The sequence below is a fragment of the Phycodurus eques genome, chromosome 2 (assembly GCF_024500275.1).
Source record: "Phycodurus eques isolate BA_2022a chromosome 2, UOR_Pequ_1.1, whole genome shotgun sequence".
NCBI classification, from domain to species: domain Eukaryota; kingdom Metazoa; phylum Chordata; class Actinopteri; order Syngnathiformes; family Syngnathidae; genus Phycodurus; species Phycodurus eques.
The window spans coordinates 40,829,437-40,850,350 of record NC_084526.1 but is presented as its reverse complement, the minus strand read 5'-3'; the positions used below and the strand labels follow the sequence as shown (position 1 = coordinate 40,850,350).

At 41.2% G+C, this 20,914-nt stretch overlaps 3 protein-coding genes across 9 annotated transcripts in view; 1 reads left to right on the top strand and 2 right to left on the bottom strand.

Moving 5' to 3' along the window:
- Positions 1 to 6,316, bottom strand: part of mical2a (microtubule associated monooxygenase, calponin and LIM domain containing 2a) — a 38,194-nt gene extending 31,878 nt beyond the window's left edge. For 5 of the 7 annotated variants that reach the window (XM_061670697.1, XM_061670691.1, XM_061670694.1 and 2 more), the window contains exon 1: positions 6,120 to 6,316. The gene's annotated coding sequence lies outside the window, so the exon portion shown is untranslated. Of the gene's footprint in view, positions 1 to 6,083 lie in introns of all 7 variants that reach the window. The other 2 variants (XM_061670692.1, XM_061670693.1) reach the window with 2 other exon arrangements.
- dkk3a (dickkopf WNT signaling pathway inhibitor 3a) lies at positions 1,057 to 13,472 on the top strand. Its single transcript, XM_061670698.1, has 7 exons — positions 1,057 to 1,201; positions 8,934 to 9,152; positions 9,279 to 9,338; positions 10,861 to 10,953; positions 11,336 to 11,480; positions 12,341 to 12,476; positions 13,101 to 13,472. Exons 2-7 carry the CDS (start codon positions 8,955 to 8,957, stop codon positions 13,186 to 13,188), a joined length of 720 nt encoding a protein of 239 aa, XP_061526682.1. The 5' UTR covers positions 1,057 to 1,201; positions 8,934 to 8,954; the 3' UTR covers positions 13,189 to 13,472.
- Positions 13,473 to 14,464: 992 nt separating this feature from the next.
- Positions 14,465 to 20,914, bottom strand: part of usp47 (ubiquitin specific peptidase 47) — a 32,743-nt gene continuing 26,293 nt past the window's right edge. Inside the window, exons 21-28 of the mRNA XM_061670690.1 lie at positions 20,328 to 20,503; positions 20,174 to 20,254; positions 19,976 to 20,091; positions 19,767 to 19,885; positions 18,175 to 18,305; positions 18,015 to 18,062; positions 17,796 to 17,926; positions 14,465 to 15,684 (exon numbers count right to left, since the gene is read on the bottom strand). Coding sequence (XP_061526674.1) covers positions 15,516 to 15,684; positions 17,796 to 17,926; positions 18,015 to 18,062; positions 18,175 to 18,305; positions 19,767 to 19,885; positions 19,976 to 20,091; positions 20,174 to 20,254; positions 20,328 to 20,503 — 971 coding nt within the window. The 3' untranslated portion in view covers positions 14,465 to 15,515. The remainder of the gene's footprint in view (positions 15,685 to 17,795; positions 17,927 to 18,014; positions 18,063 to 18,174; positions 18,306 to 19,766; positions 19,886 to 19,975; positions 20,092 to 20,173; positions 20,255 to 20,327; positions 20,504 to 20,914) is intronic.

The window sequence follows — 20,914 nt, the reverse complement described above, 5'->3', positions numbered from 1 at the left end:
CAAAAAAAAAAAAAACAAAAAAAAAAATTTAATGTCACAAGATCACATTTTTTAATTATTTAAAGTTATATGGATTTTTTTTCTTACTATTTAAAAGAAAATGTACAAGATATTGCACTACTTTTTAATTTTTTTAAGTTTGTTACTGGCTATGTTAGTTCCCCAAATAAAAAATAAATAAATGAAAAAAAGATTTTTTTAAAAATGTGAAAAGTTGAATGTGACAAATTCCCACCAATACTAATAACTCCTTGCTTTGTTACTGAAAGCACAAAGCTCAGATGCAGGTATATATATATATATATTTTTTTTTAATTTATTTTATTTATTTTTTTAGCATTTTAGCATGTGTCCGAAACACAAAATGACGTAACCCCCGTCTTCCTTCCAGTTTACTGTATAGCCATCAGTGGAAAACGTTCGGACAGGGGACCCCTCTATGTCGTTCAAGATCTCCTAACAGCGACATGCAATATGGGCTACGGCATCATCTATTATCAATAATAATTTGTTTGATACATTTTTGTTTAATATTGACAATATGTTCCCCCACCAAGACTTCCAGTTTAATAACACAGCAGCTAAAACAAATATTCGTGTGGATGTACTGTGCTCTTCTTTAACAGGCTTATTGGAAAACAAAAGGTCCACTCCCCACCAGGAAATAAGACATAGTGCACTGTAGCCCAAAACTGGACTCAGGACTTATGTAATCCTTATACTTCTTTATCCTTCCGGATAACTTCTGGCAGCATTCAAACATTAAAAGGCAATTTGAACTGGAACGCTGAGCCTATCGAATAACAAAAAGTACAATTGCAGAATAAAATAGTGGACACAATATAGTGGTAGTATTAGACAGTGAGGGCGAGAAAAGAGGTCATCAAAATTGACCCGACACCTCCTGAATGAAGACCTTCAACAGAAACCTCGACTCCAAGAAACCACAGGAGAAGACGGAGACGTGATCATCAAGTGAGCAAGCAGTGACGCAGTCGCCGTGAGAATACAATAGGAAGCTGGCGGCGCAAAGGAAAACATTGGGAGTGCTGGGAAACGCACACAGTGCAGCCAGCCAGCCAGCCACCGCACGTAATTACAGCCCGGGCCTTAGAAAACCAGGAAGGAACCATCCGTTCGGCCTGATAAGCAACCACGGTGCCAAAGGGGGCTGCGTCCATCAAAATGAAGGTCACAGAAGGTAGGAAGATTATCTCAGCTCTGATATCAAGCCGAGTGTCTGGAAAACTACAGTAGATGTCTTATGGATACAGTTTGTTTTCCATTAATGAATGAAGCACTAATCCGTTTTCAGGGGGTCTTTGGTTTACACTGGTCCTGTTATGTGCCATTAATCCGTTACATAATAACAAATAGCATTTTTTTGGGAGGTGGCTGTAGGTGAATGTTGCTGTTGCCATTCCCCTTGGTAAGTGCCACTCTCATATCAGAGGAACGGAAATTCACAACAAAGTCTGTTCCTTTTCTTTATGTTATTTCTACAATCCTCGAAAAGGGTTCATTGGTCATTTGGGCTGGGGTTTTTTTTTTTTTTATTATCATTGGATGCGCCGTCTGACGGCACAGCAATGCTACTCAAGTCAACTGTATCGTTGAAATTTGTCCAATAAAGATCGTTTAAAAAAAAAAAAAAAAAACAACAACAACAAAGCATTTAAACTCGAGGCGCAGCGCCGCAATGGTAAACGCCAATTTTGACGCTCCCTTGCGTTTTGAACGGCGTAAACAACGCATTCGAAATTCGGTGTAAAAAGATGGAGGGATCCCCTTTTCAGGATGATCAGGCTTCGATGGCCGTCGGTACGCAAATATCCGTTGCAGCACAATAAAAACAAATTCAAGGTCTGGTGGGAATCTTTCATGCTACCTTCTATAGCAGTAACGGGGTCAACGGTGTTGATGTTTGCCAAGAATAGACCATTTTGTCAGTCAACAATGAGTTGAGGCAGGCTCAGAATAGACAAGTATTATTGGGTTGCTACACATGACCTGTAAACGATATCATCGACAAGACAGCCTGGAAACGAGAAACGAACATTGGACACGCTTCATCTTGTTGGCAGGCAAGTGTTGAACTGGAGTAAACAATATCACGTATTATATCATTGTCTCTATTTCATATTGTACATCATTTTAGTGTCTATAAAATAAAACATTCTTTTTGCTGTCAATTATGGAATTTCATTTACGAAAATACATGTTTATAGAATATTTAATTATTTCTGCTAGCCCCCCCCAAAAAAGCATGACATTTTATTTGAATCTGTGACAATAAAAAAAATAATATATTACTTACTTACTATAAAAGCTATTACTTGATATGAGAAGCTACTAAAGTTCATTTAAAATAGGCCTTTTTTTCTACTGTTGAAGCAATCTGTCAATTGTTTTCTTTTGTGAATGTAATTTAAAAACCATCCATCCATTTTCTGCCGCTTATCCGAGGTCCCCAGCAGGGACGCCCAAGACTTCCCTCTCCCCAGCCACTTCATCCAGCTCTTCCCCCACCATCAGAATCCGAATCCGAATCAGAATTCGGAATCTCGGAGCCAACTCACCACCAGGTGGTGATCAGTTGAAAGCTCCGCCCCTTTCTTCACCCGAGTGTCCAAGACATGCGGCCGCAAGTCCGATGACACGACCACAAAGTCGGTCATCGAACTGCGACCTTGGGTGTCCTGGTGCCAAGTGCACGTGTGGACACCCTTATAATTACATTACACAGTGGACATTAAAAAAAAAAAGTATTATACAGTGGACACAAAAAAAGTATTATACAGTGGACATAAAAAAAAAAAGTATTATACAGTGGACATAAAAAGTCTACACACCCCTATTCAAATGGGAGGTTTTGTGATATTAACAAAACACAAAGACGACCAAGAAAAACCTTTTAAAGAAAAAATTTTTATCAAAAATCTACAGCGTTGAAATTTATATTTTTCGAGAGGGCAAGTAAAAGTAAATGATTGAAATAATGTGGTTGCACAAGTGTGCACACCCTCTTATAGCTGGGACGTGACTGTGTTCAGAATTAATCAATCACATTCAAACGAACACCTGAACTTTGAGGTTAATTAGAGGGACTTCAAATGGTGGCAGGTGTTTGCTGACTCCCGTTTAACATGAGTTTGAATATGATTGGTTAATTCTGAACACAGCAAGAAACATTATTATTATTATTTATTTATTTTTTTATCAAACTTGAATTTTTTATTTCACAAATACCTGACATATGAACAGGGGTGTGTAGACTTTTTTTATGTGTAGACTGTGTATCCGACATGTGCCACAAGATGATCTGCTGTATTCTACAGTGGTGATCGTAACTTGCACAATTAGACGACAACATGAGGCAGCGTTTTGTCAGCCTCGTCGCGCACAAGTCCATTTTGGTGACATTGAGCGAGGAAGGAAACATTGCAGGGCGGAAGGACAACATTTGCCGACGCCTCCCAGGCAGTAACGAGCACAAGCTCTCGCTCACGCCGACTTTTTGGGACCACATGAAACAGCGTGACCGCAGTCGTCCGCTTCGCCCACAGCGTGACGGGTGTGTCTTTAATACTCAAATTTTACGATTCATTTACTCGTCAGTCCTGCTGCTTGATTCATGCAAGTCGGTGTCTTTGCAGTTTTGTTCGCCCGCTTGTCATTTTCATTCACACATGCGGATAGAAAGATAAAAAGCTGTGAAGCCCGTATAGTCACGGTAAAATACACAAGGCTGGCATAACAATCTGCAGCAGAAGTGGCTCCGAGTAAAGGTTTCACTTGCACATTCCATCAGCACTTTAGGGGGGGGGGGGGGGGGGGGGGGGCACTACTGTAATGTAAATGTCATCTGAATTGTGTTGCTACAGCAGCTTCTAGTTCAACCAGATCTCCTCCTAGAAAAGATTTTGCATATATTACTTTTCCTCCGGGCAAGTAGTGCACGGAAAAGAGGAAAGATGTAAATCAGAGTAAAAAAACAGTAATCAAGAAGCATGTGGTCATTTGGCAGAAATAAATACCATTAAAATAATAGCAGACGGGCTGTTATAACAAAATCGGATGGGTCCTAACTTTCTTTTGAATGACTGAAGGGAATTCCAGAAATATTGTGGTAGCAGCTGAGTGGTTATGGACAGAGGAAGTGATCATCTCATCTGCAAGAGTAAATTATACAGGCAGTTGGACAATGTTTAGATGCCAGCACTTCTGCTGTGGAATGAATTTAAAAAAAGAAAAAGAGGTCAATGGAAGTCTTTGCAGTAAACACTAAATAAGTATTTGAGAAAGCGATAGGTTGCTCAAGACACGACTCCTTATCTCGCACGACATGTGAATCATTCCAGACGGCAAATGTGGAGGAGGTGCGTTAGTCATACTGCACAGCCAATGCAGAGTTATGTTGAAGAAAAAAAAACAAAAGCAATATTTTGTTCCTGGCCTGAATCAAAGATTCAAGCACGGGTGTAGGTGGAAACTAGCACGCTGAATTTCGGGCCGTGCCCGAGCCCAGATGGTTTTGTATATTCAACGCTGAGCAGCACTGTTGTGCTGATTTATTGCAAAATGAGCATGTATCAATAAAGTTGCCACATAATCCCTGTCATGTTGTTTTAGGAGCAGTCACAGCAAACCGTTATAATGCGCTACGGCACCTAATCTCCTAAGACTTTGGCATTTATGCTATGAATTGGCTTGATTGATTTATTAGAAATTTAAAAAAACTGATGTTAGTAAACATTTTATTTAAGAATTTTGTTTGTCAGGATATGTCAGGACAAGCTCGACGAGAACAACTGCACTTGATTTGAGGATAACTACTTTACATAGTGGCAAGTGTGCGCAGACTTTCTTTTAATGAGATCAACATTTGATTAAATTATTGGTTTATTAATAGCCAGGAAATGTCAGGAAAAGCTTACGGGAACAGCTGAAGTTTATTTGGTGATTTAAAAAAATATATATATCTATTTTTTGTGCCGATTGTCTGTCGGGTCTGAGGTCAAAGTTCACTCGAAAGGGGTCAATCAAATAAAATGGACTTCTTTTCAAATGTTCATTGGTAATCATCGCGTCGTTTGACAAGACAACGTGATCTTTGGTTGCCGCGAGGGAGCTTTGCGAGCACAGTAGCTGGATTTCGTCCTGCAGTCTCGCTTCGAAAACACGAACAAGCCGACTCGTCACTCGGGAAGCCTTTTGTGGGCGAGCGGACAGAGTAGCATGGCGACACCGCACACTTTCTTTGGAGACTAGTGTGCAGATGCCGCCACCACCCAAGGACAGCGTGAGAGGAGCTGCTGCTGAGCAAAAGTCACTAGTCATTTGTAAAGGGAGGTGCACTAGTAGAATGATTGTATCTTACTAGTAATGTTCCCCCCCCCCACTACTGTATGACATTTGTGCACTAGTTGACAACTGCGTGCTTGGTGTACTACTAACACCATGATAGAATTCTACTTGTTGACATCTAACGCTGTACTAGTATGCTCTATGTCATCGCTAGAAAGACCATTAAGCACACTAGTAGAACGTAGAGGTGAAACGATTCATCGACAAATAATACATGATCAACTTAATCTATAACGATTTTTTTTTTTTATAATCGATTAACCGTTTAAAGCCACCGTTTAGCTGCAATTTGGCTAAATCCTCGGATAGTAAATAGTAAATATTCTCCGATTTCTGTAGTCCTCCATGAAAGTAGACTGATGAAAGAATTATCAACACTTTTGTAGCACACAGTTGTCAATCCATGCATAGCTTTACCGCACTAGTAACATGGTACCTGTCCTACTAGTAAAGGACAAAGAGCGTACTAGCACATGGACCTCAAACTGGATGTCAAGTATGTGGAATAAATGCTCAAATGGCTTTCCATAGATTTGAACCAAAACGCTTGAAAAGCAGGAGGTGATGAGCAAATGAGAGGTTGTCCCTCCGTTTTTCAACGAAGCTGAAGAAAAGCTACTTCAAAGTGACGGATGGCACACAAACACCTCAGCAGACAAAAAAATAAATAAATGCCAATTTGCATGAAGTGGAGAAGCACCGATAGTCTGACCCACCCACAGAGCGACAATGAAGCAGTCCAACGGCCTCACCTCGCAGTGGACGCAGTGGGGATGTTTTCACGACCTGCCGCTTCCGATGCCGCCTTGAGAACAGTTCGACAACAACGACAACAACAACAACAACAACAACAACAATAATAAAAAAATAATAAAAAGGGTTCAGGCGTCTCAGCCTCAGAGGAGCCACTGACGTGAAGAAAATTCACTCACATGTCGACGAGTTTAAAAAAAAAAAAAAAAAAAAAAAAAAAAAAGAGCAACTTCCCTCGTCAGCCGGTGTGGTGCGAGGGCGGTGCTCGGACGTGGACACATCCCACAGCTGCCATCTCTGGCCCGGATAGCTCAGCTGTCACTCCAGGGGAGAGCCGGATCTCGCCAACTTCTCTTCCCTTTTCACAAACACGCCTTCTCTTAAACTCAATCGCACTTCTCTATATAGATATACATGTATTATTTTTGACAACAAAGTAACCACATTAGTTGTCCGCTCTTTGAAGTACAAGAGCAGGGAGAGTTTACGAATTCATGCGCACCTGACTGGTCTTTGAACGCATCCTCCAACTCGTTCAAATCAGAGCAGGTGGCGAGACGAATGATGTTGGGACAGACTTGAGTGCGACGCGTGGCGCCAGCTCGCTTTTATCGACACTTTCGACGATATGTGACACATTCCAAACGTGTCAGCCGAAGAATGGCCTCCGGCAGGACGCGGAAGAAAGCAGCGCAGTCCCACTCGAGCTCACCATCGAGCAGCCACGTGTGGGGAACCGCGGCGTTTGCATTTTGGGGAATAGTGCCACCTGGTGGGAAAACACAAGCAGCACAGCAACCAGTTCTACTCCAGTGTCGCGTGCTCTTTGTAATTTATTTTTATTTTTTTGGAGCGAGAGAACACAAAAATCATGGCTCCCACAAATGATTATTTTGATAATCCACGATTCACCGATTATTTTTGCGATTAATCCACTAATCGGCAAACAGATGCTATTGTACCCTCATTCGCTTCCATCTTGAAGTGTTTAAGGCAATTAGGATAACAGTACATTTCACTTTGAATAAACTTTGCAGCTTGTACCAGGATTCCTGACGGGTTTTATGATGTTCATACATGATCGTTAAAATGAAAATGAAGGCGATACTCTGGGTTTGAACGTTTTTAGCTGTCGGTATAAATGTTAAGTGCACTTTGAAATGGAACAAAAACAACAACAAAACTATGCACTATCACAACAAGGCAACTGAGAATAACCTTTCCGAGGTAAGAATATTTTTGGGATATTGTTTTGTCTATTTGTACATGCTTTGACGTAGACAAAAAAAAAATAAAAATGGATAAACCTCGTGAAAATCGGTTTAGAAATGAGCAAATTGAGAATCGTTTTCAATGTACACGCATTGAATTTGATGGGAACGTTGCCCCCAGCAACATGGCCGCCAGGTAGCCACGTCACTCGGCACAACACGCTGGCATATCTAGTTTTTTTTATTCATATATGTGTTTATAATGTTACACCAAACACATAACCTGTGTGCTAAGGCTAATAAAACCGTCATCTATAGCCTTAAGCTAATCTATTTGTGTACTGCTTTAATCATGCAACTTCACTAATGTGTAATATTAGCAGCGAACTCGGCAAATGGCTGATCGAGATGACGGCCCCTGATTGTCAGTAATTGAATCCGCCACAATGTGTTTGCTTTTTTTTTTTTTTTTTAGATGCTCGTGTATCGTGTAAGGCAAGTTCCGTCTCACAGGTTTTGTTCTGGAGAAATGTTCAACCTGTCAGTCTCATTTGCATCAGGAATATTCCCCCCCCCCCCCCCCCCCCCCCGTGCTCTCGGGCCTCTTTTGGGAACTTCTTACAGTTGCTAACGCCGGTTAGCCGCAGCTTTTCCAGCATCAGCATCGATTTTTGAGAGAAAAACAAAGCTTGACGTCGATTCTATAATTGAATGTTCACGATTTTGATTCTGAAAAAAATTCTATTACATTTTTTATATGCAATAAACCTTAATTGAATGCATGTACATGCATGTAGTACTTACTTTATATAAGTAATTTCCCCCCCTACATTTAACTGCAGTGTTAATGTTCCAACTGCATGTTACAGTGGCTTACAATAATATTCAATATCCTCTTTAGAAGTTAAACTTATGTCTCACTGCGCTACTGTATTTCATTATATGATTACCACTTCTAATTCAGCTTCCCATTTTGATTTCAGGGATATTGTTGAATTGCCGTTCATTTCCATAAGACTATGGTACAATTTATATGCATTCAGCATAACCTCTATCACTGGATGTATTGTTTGTGTACCTCACATTTTCACTCCCTTATTATAGTAATCCCTGAATTGTAAATATCTGAACAGATCGCTATTTTGTAGGCTAAATTTGTCTTTTAGGCTTTGGGAGCTGAGCAATTCCTTATTTTCTATTACCGCTACGACTATTGCCTTGATACCTTTCCTTGCCCACTACTTGGAAGTGCAATCCCCTAAACCTGGCACAAAACTGAGCGTCAAATGATATCCACCTAAGTAGCTTGTGATTGTTCCTTAATTTAATATATGAATACCAAAGTTACTGAATTGATCCTGTCTTTAATAGCATTGGGAATTCCACGTTGCCCTTTGATGCTACTATATTTGAATGTTGATCATGATGATTGTACTTGGAGCGCGAAGTATATATTTTCTTTATGTGGTACTTGGTGTCAAAAGTTTTGAGAACCACTGTGCTACGAGATCAGAAAGCAAGATATTGCGCATTGTCATGTGACGCAGTGGGGGGGGGGGCTCTGAGCATCAAGCCCTGCCCTCCTCCTCTTCCTCCTCCTAGTGCAGCAGCCTCCTCCTAACGATGAAGATGCCGCTGAGTGCCAACATGCAAGCCGTCCTGCTACTTTTACCTCTGCTGGCGCCCTCCGATGCTATCCTGCCCGAGTTAGTGCACCCAGGAATTCACCTCATCCTGGACAATTCCTCGCAGGAAGAGGAACGCGCGGCGGTGCATGTGGAGCAGCTGGCCGAGGATGAGCAGCAAATCCCTGTGCAGCAAGTAAGGAAAACATGACACAGCACTATTTTGTGTGTGTGTGTGTGTGTGGATTTAAATTTGTTCATGTGTGGTGGAGCGTGTTTTGTGTGTGATAAAGCTACAATGTGATGTGTACTTTCCACACAGGAGACAAACCTTGCTACAGCAACTGTGCAGCCCACTGAGCTGGACAACCATATTGACGCTGTGAGTACTTCATGTTCATCTAATGGAGGTTCTAGGAGTGTAAACACTCAATATGGTGCAGTGCAGTAGACCACTGCAATGTACAACCACACGATTGTTATTATTGTCGTCCTACAGGCCTTGTTCCATTTTACGACCCTTTCAGATGGCTGCATACAGCCAGTCCGTAATTTACTGCGAACTAACTCACATCAGTTCTCATTAGTATAAAATATCCATTCATTAAAAAAAAAAATTGCCAGTATGTTTGTGCAAGCGGCACGGCGGCCGACTGGTTAGAGCTTCTGCCGCTATATATATATATATATATATATATATGAAAATGAGACCCAAGATTAATAATTTCAAAACTTTTTTCCACCATCAATTACAAATGGCTTGTCATATAAGATTAAAAAATGTCAGGGAAAGCCTACTAGAACGTTTGGACTTTATTTGATTTTAATCTGAGGCACTTTAAATGATGGTCAAAAAAGTGGTCACGGTCAAGATTTTCCCAACTGTTCGGCGCCCCTCGTTGCTGCCTGACGCGGCAGCAATGGCAGAACCCGATCCCCGGTGAGGTGTTCTGGGTACGTCCCACTGGGAGGAGGGCCCGGGGACAATCCAGGACGGGAGACTATGTCTCCCGGCTGGCCTGGGAACAGCTCGAGATTCCCCAGAAGAGTTGGAAGAACGGAAGTCTGGGCTTCTTTGCTGAAGCTGCTGCCCCCGCTAACCCGGATAACTGGAAGAAATTGGATGGATGGATTCTCAGTACCACCTTTTTAGTCAAGTATTTCTCCAGCCAGCACGGTGTATCGCCACTTCTTAAAATCAAAATTGGGTCAGTCATTTGCTGCTTTGGCATAAGATATTGCCTCTTTTCTCCCTTGTCCCCAAAAATATAATGTAATCTGGCAGAAAACATAAATAAGCGGTGTTGATAAAGGATGGATGTGTAAAAAAAAAAGTCATTTTCCTGCGTTTCAATTAGCCTAAAGTGGTATCCGATGTGATGTAAACAGTGTCTTGCGGATGTATTTAGAGAGCTCAAATTGGAAATGATAAAATCAGACTAAAATCCCAACGCTTGGGAAGATTTCATTAACACAGCTAAAATGTTTAGAAAAAAAGAAGGCGGACAGAAATGGCCAGCATAGAGCCCAGAGGCTTATTCTTGTTATGATGATGTGATGTTCAGCAATTCTCACCTTAATGTATGATAATAAAAACCTGTGCTTCCTGTACGTAATTCATTTCAATTTGACATTGCATTGTAATGTGTTTTGGCTAATTAGATGTTTTATTATAATTTTTATTTTCTCTTTGCTTTAACGGGTTAATCACTGTAATGATGATTTTTTTTTTTTTTTTATATGTATATACATGGGTCCATTTTGAAATAACTATATAATACATTGTTGGTCAATATAGTTTAACCTTAAATATGGAGGGGAAAAAAAAAAAGTGAGCTAAAGGGTATAATTTAGCGTTCAAAGTTGCATGACAACAAGCTCTGATGCAAACGTTCCTGTTTTAGGGCTGCGTCACCGCTGAGGATTGTGGGAAGGAGAGCTACTGTCTGCACGAGAACCACAATTCCAGGTGTAAGCCTTGCAAAGGCATCGACGTGGTGAGTGAACTGGGACCGATAATTTCAATTGGTTGGATAATATGGACAGAATGAAAAATTGCCTAATTTTCAACAGTGTAGCTGGCTGTATGGAAACCTGTTTTGAGCATTTATTAGTACAAGATTTGTTCTTACTCGCGAGAAAGCTGACTGTCTTACTAGTCAGCTCCATCCCGCCCCTTACTGCCGATCCTGAAATTTGACCATTTTAAGTTTAAACGATGGCTATACACGATAAATCGATGATCAAAACAGTCTTCGATTAACTTGCATATCGATTAATCGTTACACCGCCAGTTACTCGTTCGACTACAGTTGTTGATGATCCACATTCAAATAGAATATTGCAGTGATAGTTAAAATGATTATTATGTTGTTGCAGTCCTGCACTGAGGATGAGGAGTGCTGCGGTGTACACTTGTGTGTTTGGGGTCAGTGCAGTCCAAATGCAACCAAAGGACAAGCTGGCAGCACGTGTCAGCTTCAGGCGCACTGCAGCCCTGACCTCTGCTGTGCCTTCCATGCAGGTGACGCTCACTCAGGATCCACTGCAGCAAACGAATGAGGGGCCGTCTTGAACATAAGTCAGGATCACACACACGGACGGCTGAAACGCGCTCATACAAACCGCTTCAATGCTCTGATAACACACACAAGATTCAAACTCTCTCATAACCACTACCGAAACCAGTGTTGGGAAAGTTCTAGTTCTACGCAAACTAGTTAAAAGTTCAGTTCATAATTCAACATTTTTAACAAAGTTTACCATTTTAAAAATGAACTAGTTCATAGTTCTTGTTTTTTCTCAACACATTGCTGATGGCCTATTGCCCTTAAAATACTGGCATTTCCTTTTCTCATTGTTGCCTCTCATTCAGTCCGCACTAGTAGCCAGCAGCAGATTTTACCGTGCAATCTCAAAAACACGAAGAAAAACGTGTTGCTTGAATGGTCTTTTTCAAACGAGGAATTAAAACAAAAAGTTTTAACCAAGGCATTCTGATTTGTCTCGGGTAGTTGGGAGCCGCTCTAGTACGGCAACAGACAGTCAAGTGACAAAGAACACTTTTGAGACATAAAGACATTGACAAAAAACAGTCACCGAGCAGTAAAGGGTTGCTAGTGACAAAGAACACTTTTGAGACATAAAGACATTGACAAAAAACAGTCACCGAGCAGTAAAGGGTTGCTAGTTATCTGGTAATGCCGGTACAAATTATTAATTTTTGACAATTGTGAAAAAAGATGCAGTCGCACGTACACTACAGAACGCCTCACACACATACTGAAATGCACTCAAGTGTGTATGAGCATTTCAATAGTGTGCGAGGTTATACTGAATTATGTCGGAATATATATTATTATTGTATTAATTTGTTGTGTTCAGCCCTGCTCTTCCCAGTCTGCTCTGCGAAACCCATCGAACGCGAGCGCTGTTTTCCTGCCTCCAACCACCTGACCGAGGATGACACACCCAGAAAACATTGTCCTTGTGCTGGGGACCTCCACTGCCAGCACCTGGGGTGAGTATCCAGTCATCCAAGGCCATAGTGTGTCCTACATGGACCGATTTCAGCATCTTATTTTGTGCTTGTGTGCAACGGTTGGCTCGATTATAGATTTTATTTTTAAACATTTACTCTGCATTAAATATGGTTGATAACCCGTATATTCATATAGCATCAGATTTGTAACAATACTGTACTCGATTTAGATTTCTGTTTTTTTTTTAAACCTGTCCATTAGTCGCAAAAAAAAAAAAAAAGTCACCTACCTTTGTGCTCAGGCCAAAGAACTAATAGAAAAGTATATAAAACTAGCAATTCTGGGCGAGAGGCAGGGTGCACCCTGGACTGGTTTCCAGCCAACTGCCATTCACACTCAGCTATGGGATGGATTTAGAGTCTTCCAAGGACCATAACATGCATTCTGGAATAGTGAAGGAAGCCGGAGGCTGGAATTGAGATTCAAACCCAAAACCTGTGAGGCAGATGTTCTAACCACGAGGACAGGGCAATGCCTTTAAAAATGACCATTTGAAAGAAAACGCATCTTAAATTTCTGGAAAGTTTCCATAAACTTTTCATGTGCAGTTGCAATGGGGAATTTTGGAAATACTCCGAATTGATTTCTCTCCCCTCTTCCAGGCGAGGATCCATGTGCCTTCGAGCGGTCGACTCGAGTGAAGAAGGCCTGACAGACAGCCTTTACTCGGCCATAGACTACATCCTCTGAAATGCTTTAGTCACATTGCAATTATGTTTCACCTTGAATCCTCAGGAACTGTGTTCTCTTTCTGTTTGCACACAGCATGGAATGTAAAAATAAATTGTTGTACTTGCTTACCGGAGTTTTAGAAGTCTTATCAAACAGGAGATAGTTGACTGCATGAGTAGCTCACTTGCCTGGTGGATTAAAGTCATCACAGGGCAGGTTATCAAGTTCATGACGTGTTTGCAACCTCACTGGAACTATGCACTAAAGCTTCACGCACTGTATGAGCAATAAAAACGTACTGCACACGGTTTGGAAATCCAGTCATTTTCCCACTGTATTTAATCATCAGAGTATATCCCAGTAGACCAGACCTAAATTCGGAGGGGTCATATTGTTCTTAGTCCAAGGTCGGCTGAACTGGACAATCGCAAACATATACAGCAGGCGAGTCCCCACCGCACATTCGGCGAGTGACCGTCACACGTACACTCAGTGTCTGCAACTGTGGGTGCGATGCAGGAGTGCGGGTCGGAGTTATTGTAGGCAGTCAGACTAGACTGCAGGTCAGTAGCTCCTCAACGAGTAGACTTTTAACTCCGTAAAAGTAGTTCTGCCTGTGTCGAGCAGCAACCTTGTCTGGTCTGTCCCCTAAAACCCTTTTCTGTCAGGCTGCATTTTCAATAAACATCAGAATTAAAATAATAATAATAAGCAGACTGAGTATTTCAAACTCCCCTGTTGCACAGCAAAACTGTTACAGCATAAAAGGCTTTTTTTTTTTTAAACTCTTATCAAGGGGCCACTGTATAATTAATTCCTACTGTAAAATAACAAATAGGCCTACTGTACTGTTAAGAGTTTGGCAGGGGCCGACTGGATGTCGCTTCCTACACGGAAAATCTTCTGCTGCGAAAGTTTGCGTGCACTGGTGATAGACGCTTCACTTTTTCATCCACAGGTATATATGAAGTTCTAAATAGTTATTTTATATAGTATTATACTTTAGTGGAACAGTGGTAGCACATCTTCCTCAGTTCTGAGGACCCGGGTTCAAATCCGGCCTCCCCTGTATAGAGTTTGACTCTGACTCTTCTGATTGGCCGTTATATCTTTAACGTTGTGACGTTAATTTCGAAATTTTGAACGCCTCTGGTCGGCCACTCATTAAAACTAGGCACCGAAACCCGCACACTGCTTGATAGTTCACTCGGTTTGGCCGCGTCGCTCAGTGTGCGGCGGACCTGACAGAAAATAAAGTTGAAAGTCGTCTCATTTTTAAAAAGAAAAGCTGAGGTTATGAAATAAAACATTTTAATTCATTTTTAAAATCATCTCAAACTATTTTCACACAGGATTTGAATCTCAAAAGAAATAAACACCAACAGAGGAAAAAGAGAATTTCATCAGACATTGGCATTTCTACGGTGAACGGCTGGTGGCAGCATCAAAAGCCCGGCGGGCCAAGACACGGGTGGTCTGGCGAACTTTCTCCACCCACTGATGTCCATCTATTAAGCAGCAGGGGGTAAAAGTGCCAACTTCACCTCACGCTCTCGGCCAAAAAAACCCAAGGAGGGAGCGTCTATCCCCCTCACTGTCGCATCGGATCAGACAAAGAGATCAATGAAATGTTAATACAGACAACAGGGAAGCATGTGTGTGCGTAGCTTCAAAAGAATGATTATAATCGGAGGAAAACAACGTACGAAAACAAAACGGTTGTTAAATTCATCTTTACTTTGATTTTCTCAAGGGGAGAATTGAAGAGCGCAATTGGACGAAATCTAGTGGAAGCGATGACGAGCGAAGAAGCTCAGACGTGCAAACCTGTGACCACACACCACAGTATAGCGTAGCATGACATGTGGTGATGCTTCGCATCAGAAAGCTTGTAGATGAAGTGAGAAGTGGAAGCTTGCATCTCCAGGATTCCTTTTTGGTGGCTACTAAGCTCGCTTTGATAGAATTCAAAGGAAGGTGAGCAATGGAGGAAGATAAAATGAGCTGTGAGCACTTAATGATCTCTGAGAAATCGGTATGATCGAGATGACCCGAACAAGCAGAGGGAGACTAACTGATGAGACGCGTTCAAGTCTTGACCATCTCCACGTTTTACGACGATTTGTCTTAAAAGGTGTTAATTCATTTTCTGTCAGGAATAGCTTCTCAAATTCCCTTTACAGTACAATAAAAACTAACAGTGCACAACTGGGTTTCCGAGCTAAGAGCGGAGGGTGAGAGCATTTCAACCTCATGACGCTGCTTGACGTTCGTCCCTCCCCCCCAGGACCTCTCACCCATGCCGAGTCCCAGACAGTCGCCAGAAGATCCGAATGACACAGGGATTAGGCTGGATCCTTAGCCGGACCCCCGTCTAGGTAGATCTTGAGTGCCTTCTCTTTCCGCGGCGAGTAGCTGACCCGATGTCCAGTCTTGAGCAGGCGGCTGCTCTCTTTCTTCATGAGTTCATTGCGCTCATCCTCTGACAGCTCCATTGGCTCCTCTGTGCTGTCCCTGCACATACATGCGCACACAATCACAGCAATGATGGCCTCAAATGCGGGTCATGCCAGAATTGGAGGACATTTTTTGTCCCACTCATGACATTTCAAATAGTCCATATGCAAATTACAGAAACATGCACTTTTGTGTAAATTATAGTTGTCCTGAGACAAATTGTAACTGTATTTGTAGTAAGAGTGATTAATAAATATTGTTTAAAGTATCCCTAAAACAGCTTTTTGCTCATCTCTCCTTTCATAATGACCAATTTATCAAAGTAACACAAATTTACTTTACCAAGTTTGTTCTTGACCAATTAGCGTAGCAGCTAACATTGCTAGCATGGACTCGATATGCAACACTGTTACTGTAATTAGAGGAATACTAAAATTAAATCAGTACTAATCTAAAATTGGTATTTTCTTGACTTGAGGAGTTATTCAGCAGTATTTTGGGAAAATGTTTTTAATATAAAATTTCTCATAAAAGCTGTACTGTTGAATGTTGAGCTGGATGATTACAGTGCCGTGAAAAAGTATTCTTAGATTTTTGCATAGTTTCCACATTAATGTAAATAGCAGTCAAATATAACTCAAGTAAACTTAAAAAGTAGTTTTTAAGTGGTGATTTCCTTTAAGGAAAAGAAACTATTAAAAGTTACCTGGCCCTTTGTGAAAAAGTAATTATCCACGCCCTTTGTTAAATCATGAATTAATTGTAGCTAATCAAATATTTTGGTTAATTTTCACTGATCACACTCAAGCCTGATTACCTCCAGACTTCCCCAATCAAGAAATCACTTGAAATCAAAACAGAATCTGTCCCGACAAGATCAAAAGACAAGACAAAAGATCTAAATAAGCTGAAATAAAATGACACGATCCAAAGAAATTCCAGAGCAGAGGAGAAATAAAGTAATTGACATCAGCCTTGAAAGGGTTACAAATCTATTTCTAAAGCTTTAGGACTCCAGCGAATCATAGGGAGAGCTATTGTCCTCACATGGAGAAAATATGGAACGGTGGTGAACCTTCCCAGGAGTGGCTGGCCTACAAAGATTACCCCAAGAGAACAGTAATGACTCATACAGGAGACCACAAAGGAACTGCAGGCCTCCTTTGCCTCAGTTAAGGTCAGTGGTCATGACCCAATAATGAGAATTTTATACCAGCAGCACCAGCAAGTCAACTTCTGAATGGCTAAAATAAATAATAATAATATGAAGGGTTTGGAGTGGCCTTGTCAAAGTCCAGACTTGAATTTGATTGAAATGCAGTGGCATGACCTTGAAAAGGCCATTCATGCTCGAAAAAAACCTCACATTTTTGCAGAATTCAAACAATTGTGCAAGGAAGAGTGGGCCAAAATATTTCCACAGAGATGTGAAAGACTCATCGTCAGTTATAGAAAACGCTTGACTTCAGTTGTTGCTGCTGAGGATGGCCTAACCAGTTTAGGTTTAGGCTAATTTAGGAGGCCATTACTTTTTCACACAGGGCCAGGTAACTTATATAGTGTGTTTTTCCTTAATAAATGAAATCACCATTTAAAAACAGCATTTTAAGTTCACTTAGGTTATATCAGTCTGATACTTACATTTGTTTGATGACCTGAAAGTGGGGAAACTATGCAAAAATATAAGAATTTGACAAAGGGGGCACTGTAAATGATAGTTCATTACCAGTTTATCTAGAAAACGTTAAAAAAAAAAAAAATCAATCACAGTTGTGCTGATAAGTACACGTTCCTTTGGCAGAATGTGAAATATTTTATTTGGGAAAATTAGTCTGATGAATGAACGGCTATCATCTGATTATTTTCTATATTGCTAAATTTTGATTAACAATTGCATTATTCTGAAATGTCTTATTTTAAAAAATCCTATTAAATATAAAATAAAGGTTTTTTGCTTGATCACTCATTTTCTTTAAAGAACGGTACGCATCTTACAAATTCGGCCAGGGTATGTGAATTCATAAGCACAACTGTAAATGGTCCGTTTTTTCCTAAAATTCTGCTGCCAAAAGTGTCCTCAAAAACTGGAATGGCCTCCAAATGTAATCTGACTATACTGTATTATATTATTTTAACAGTATAAGGACACCTTTGTTAGCATCTCCTACCTGTAGAAGACCACAGCCCCATCATCACAGATGTACAGGGGCCACATGTTTAACGCTGACACCTTGGGGTTCCAGTCCAAATCCTGATGAATCTCCAGCACAGAAATGTCACAGGGAAATGTTCCTCGACCCTGCAAACAGTGCATGCAAGGACCCTCAGTAAGAAAAAAAAAAGGCAAAGTGAGGAAAGGTCAAGGATTTAGGAGGAATTCCACAAACCTTGGCAAACTCCAGCTTTTCAAGAGGGATATCACTCATTTCACTGAGCTGCCATGATAAGAAAAAAACTCAGTTGAACATCAACATGAAGTAGGATGTTCGCAACAATCTGACAAATGCGGATTTCAGTGAACCACCTGAATTTAGCAGCAGGGCATACCTTCTCCTTGAGTTCCTCAACATTGCTGCTCTCCAGAATCACTTCTTGGAAGGAACCCAGTTTCATTGTGGATGCACTCCACCTGCGGGTCAGAACAGCCAGCTGCGACATTGACTTCATCTTCTCATGTTCTGAAAAAGTGGTCAAAGGGCAGTCAGTACCTTAGAGAGCAGCCAAACAACACTTTGGGTGCAACTTTTGAGATTCATCACAGCTTTCTAGTCAAGCGTCAGGGTGTTCAGTAGGATTGTTGTTTGACAATGTTATATGTTATCATAAAAAGCCACAATGAGAATTACCAGAGTGCAGACCTCCACCAAGGTTGGACTGGCATGAATTGGGCAAAACTAATAAGGTGCACACAACAATGCAGCACGGTCACTGGAACACTGCTGAAATCAGCTCAACAGTAAACTCTAAAGTCTTTGTCTATGTATTGAGGTAATTAGTTGCTACCTTTAACTGTACCTCAATATTGGTTTTGTTTTATTGGATAATCCTGCTGACTGTATCTGTCCTATTTCAGAGGTGGGCCAACATTCGTGCTCCAGGGCCGCATTTGATTTTTTTGTTTTAAATTGGACATATAGGCCAGGGCATTTGTACGTGAGGGTAAACATTTTTCTTAATGTAAAATACTTTCTTTTAAGAATAAACCCACTCGTTTTTTTTATCATTTATAACTAACTTCAAATAAATCAAGCATTTTTTCCCCACATGTATACGGTACGTCGAATTAATATTTATAATACATAACTACAGATAACTTAATAAATGCGTTTAAAAAAACATTTTAATTAAATCTGGCCCACTAAGCATTTACATTATTAAAAGTCCTGCAATATTTTTTGCCTTAATTTAGCCAATTAAGAAAGGAGCTGACCGCACATGGCCAGTTGGCCATACTTTGCCCACCCCTGTTGTATTTACTGTTTTACTATGTAAAAATGTCTGCCGTGGAAAAAAATTATAAAAATACTATTAGCGGCATCAGGACTTTGCCCACCCCTGTTGTATTTACTGTTTTACTATGTCAAAATGTCTGCCGTAGAAAAACATTATAAAAATACTATTAGCGGCCTCAGGCCCACTGCATACAGAGCAATGCGACCGAAGGCGAGTCAAGTGGACCGTTGCCAAAAAATTACAGTCGGCGACTCTTTGCCGCACATCAAGCAATTGAGAACCACACACTACGGACGTGCTGCAATGGAAAAACTGCGACCCTGTATCAGGTTTTGAGGCTCCACGCACACTGTTGTATGTACTGTATTTTATTTATTTATTTATTTATTTATTTTTATTATTATTATTTTTTTTTAAATTGAACCACAAAAATGGCACAATTGTCGAGGAAGAAGCGGATTGCCACAGAGAGACGAAACCGGGGTTAAAGCAGTGTGGATATGAGAGGCAGTTGGCAATGATCGATGGCCCCCATTCACTAAGTGCACCCATGCATTTTGGCGACAGAGAGCCTAACGTCCAAAGGCAAGTGGCAGAGAACAGTTCAGTCACTTTTGGCCGCGCTGCTCTTGTGTGGGGCGGGCCCGCGCCTTTAGCACAGTATTGTTTATTACGGAGATAAATACCATCGAGGATTTCCATAAAAACTTCCCAGTTGGAGGAGATGCTGATGTCTTCCTCATAAACATGGTAGTCCAGAAATACTGTGCCGGGATTCTTCCATGTTTTTTTCCTGAGACGCACCCTGGGCACGAAACAATACATTTGTTTGGTATGCGTGATCATTTCCTCCTCATTCGGTTTTAATTTGTGGACTGTCCATGTGTGGGCTTACCGGTCAATGCTGAGGTCAAGCTTGCACTGCTCTTTCAAGAGAGGAAGCAGCTCCTCTTTAGACTGTCTAACAGTCATGCCCTTTGCAAACACAGCGTCCACGAGGAACTTGCAGGGCTACGTAACACATGTGAAAGACAATCATTAACTCTACAATTAGCTCACTTGCAACATCAGTCTTTTTTGCTCTCCCTCCCACCTCTTGTTCATTTACGAGCAGTTGATACACTTTCACTCGGTATTCGCCCTTTTTCAGGGCTCTCCCAAGCCGAATGGTTATCTGCGGGATGCAATGAAGTTCAATGTGTTATTAATACAACCAAGCGGAATCGATTTCGAAAATGGATCCTGACCTTGTTGTCATCAGAGAATGACGACAGTGTTTCGTTAAGCCGTACGCTCTCAAACTCCTGGTTGTTGGCGTAAACCCGAAACACTTTGAACTGGGCCGAGGTGACGCCGACGTAGGGCTCCAGATTGTGTTTGAACGCTGCCAATGTTATCCTCTTGTCCACATGAACCACTAAACCTGAGGAACAGCACAGCAAACAATTCAACACCAGCAGATCTCTCCCTCCCAAAACACAGGGTCTGTACAAGGTGTCCCACACTTCCTTTTTTCATTTTAGGTATCACTCGCGCACACACAGGAGGCCATCAGCATTTTACCACTTTAAAGTTTGTGTCAGCATATCTTTCTCTTGCCCATGGCTCGCCACTTGACATCACACTTCTCCAACATGTAGTATATTTTACACCACCCATGGCAAGCTTCTCAAAACAGGATCTATTCTTGATAAACCACAGCAGGCCTGCTACTACCAGCACTGATGAAAACATTGAACTCATAGAGCAGGCGTTCACGCAAAGCCAGAGTAAGTCTACCCGGAAAGCTTGCATTGGAACTCAGCATCAACAAAAGCTTGATTCAGTGGATGTT

What these genes read in the sequence shown, in the direction of transcription:
- dkk3a (XM_061670698.1), top strand. Translation starts at nt 8,955, where the DNA reads ATGAAGATGCCGCTGAGTGCCAACATGCAAGCCGTCCTGCTACTTTTA. An exon ending in CTGCTGTGCCTTCCATGCAG is followed by an intron (nt 11,481 to 12,340) that starts GTGACGCTCACT and finishes TGTTGTGTTCAG; the next exon opens with CCCTGCTCTTCCCAGTCTGC. An exon ending in CTCCACTGCCAGCACCTGGG is followed by an intron (nt 12,477 to 13,100) that starts GTGAGTATCCAG and finishes CCCCTCTTCCAG; the next exon opens with GCGAGGATCCATGTGCCTTC.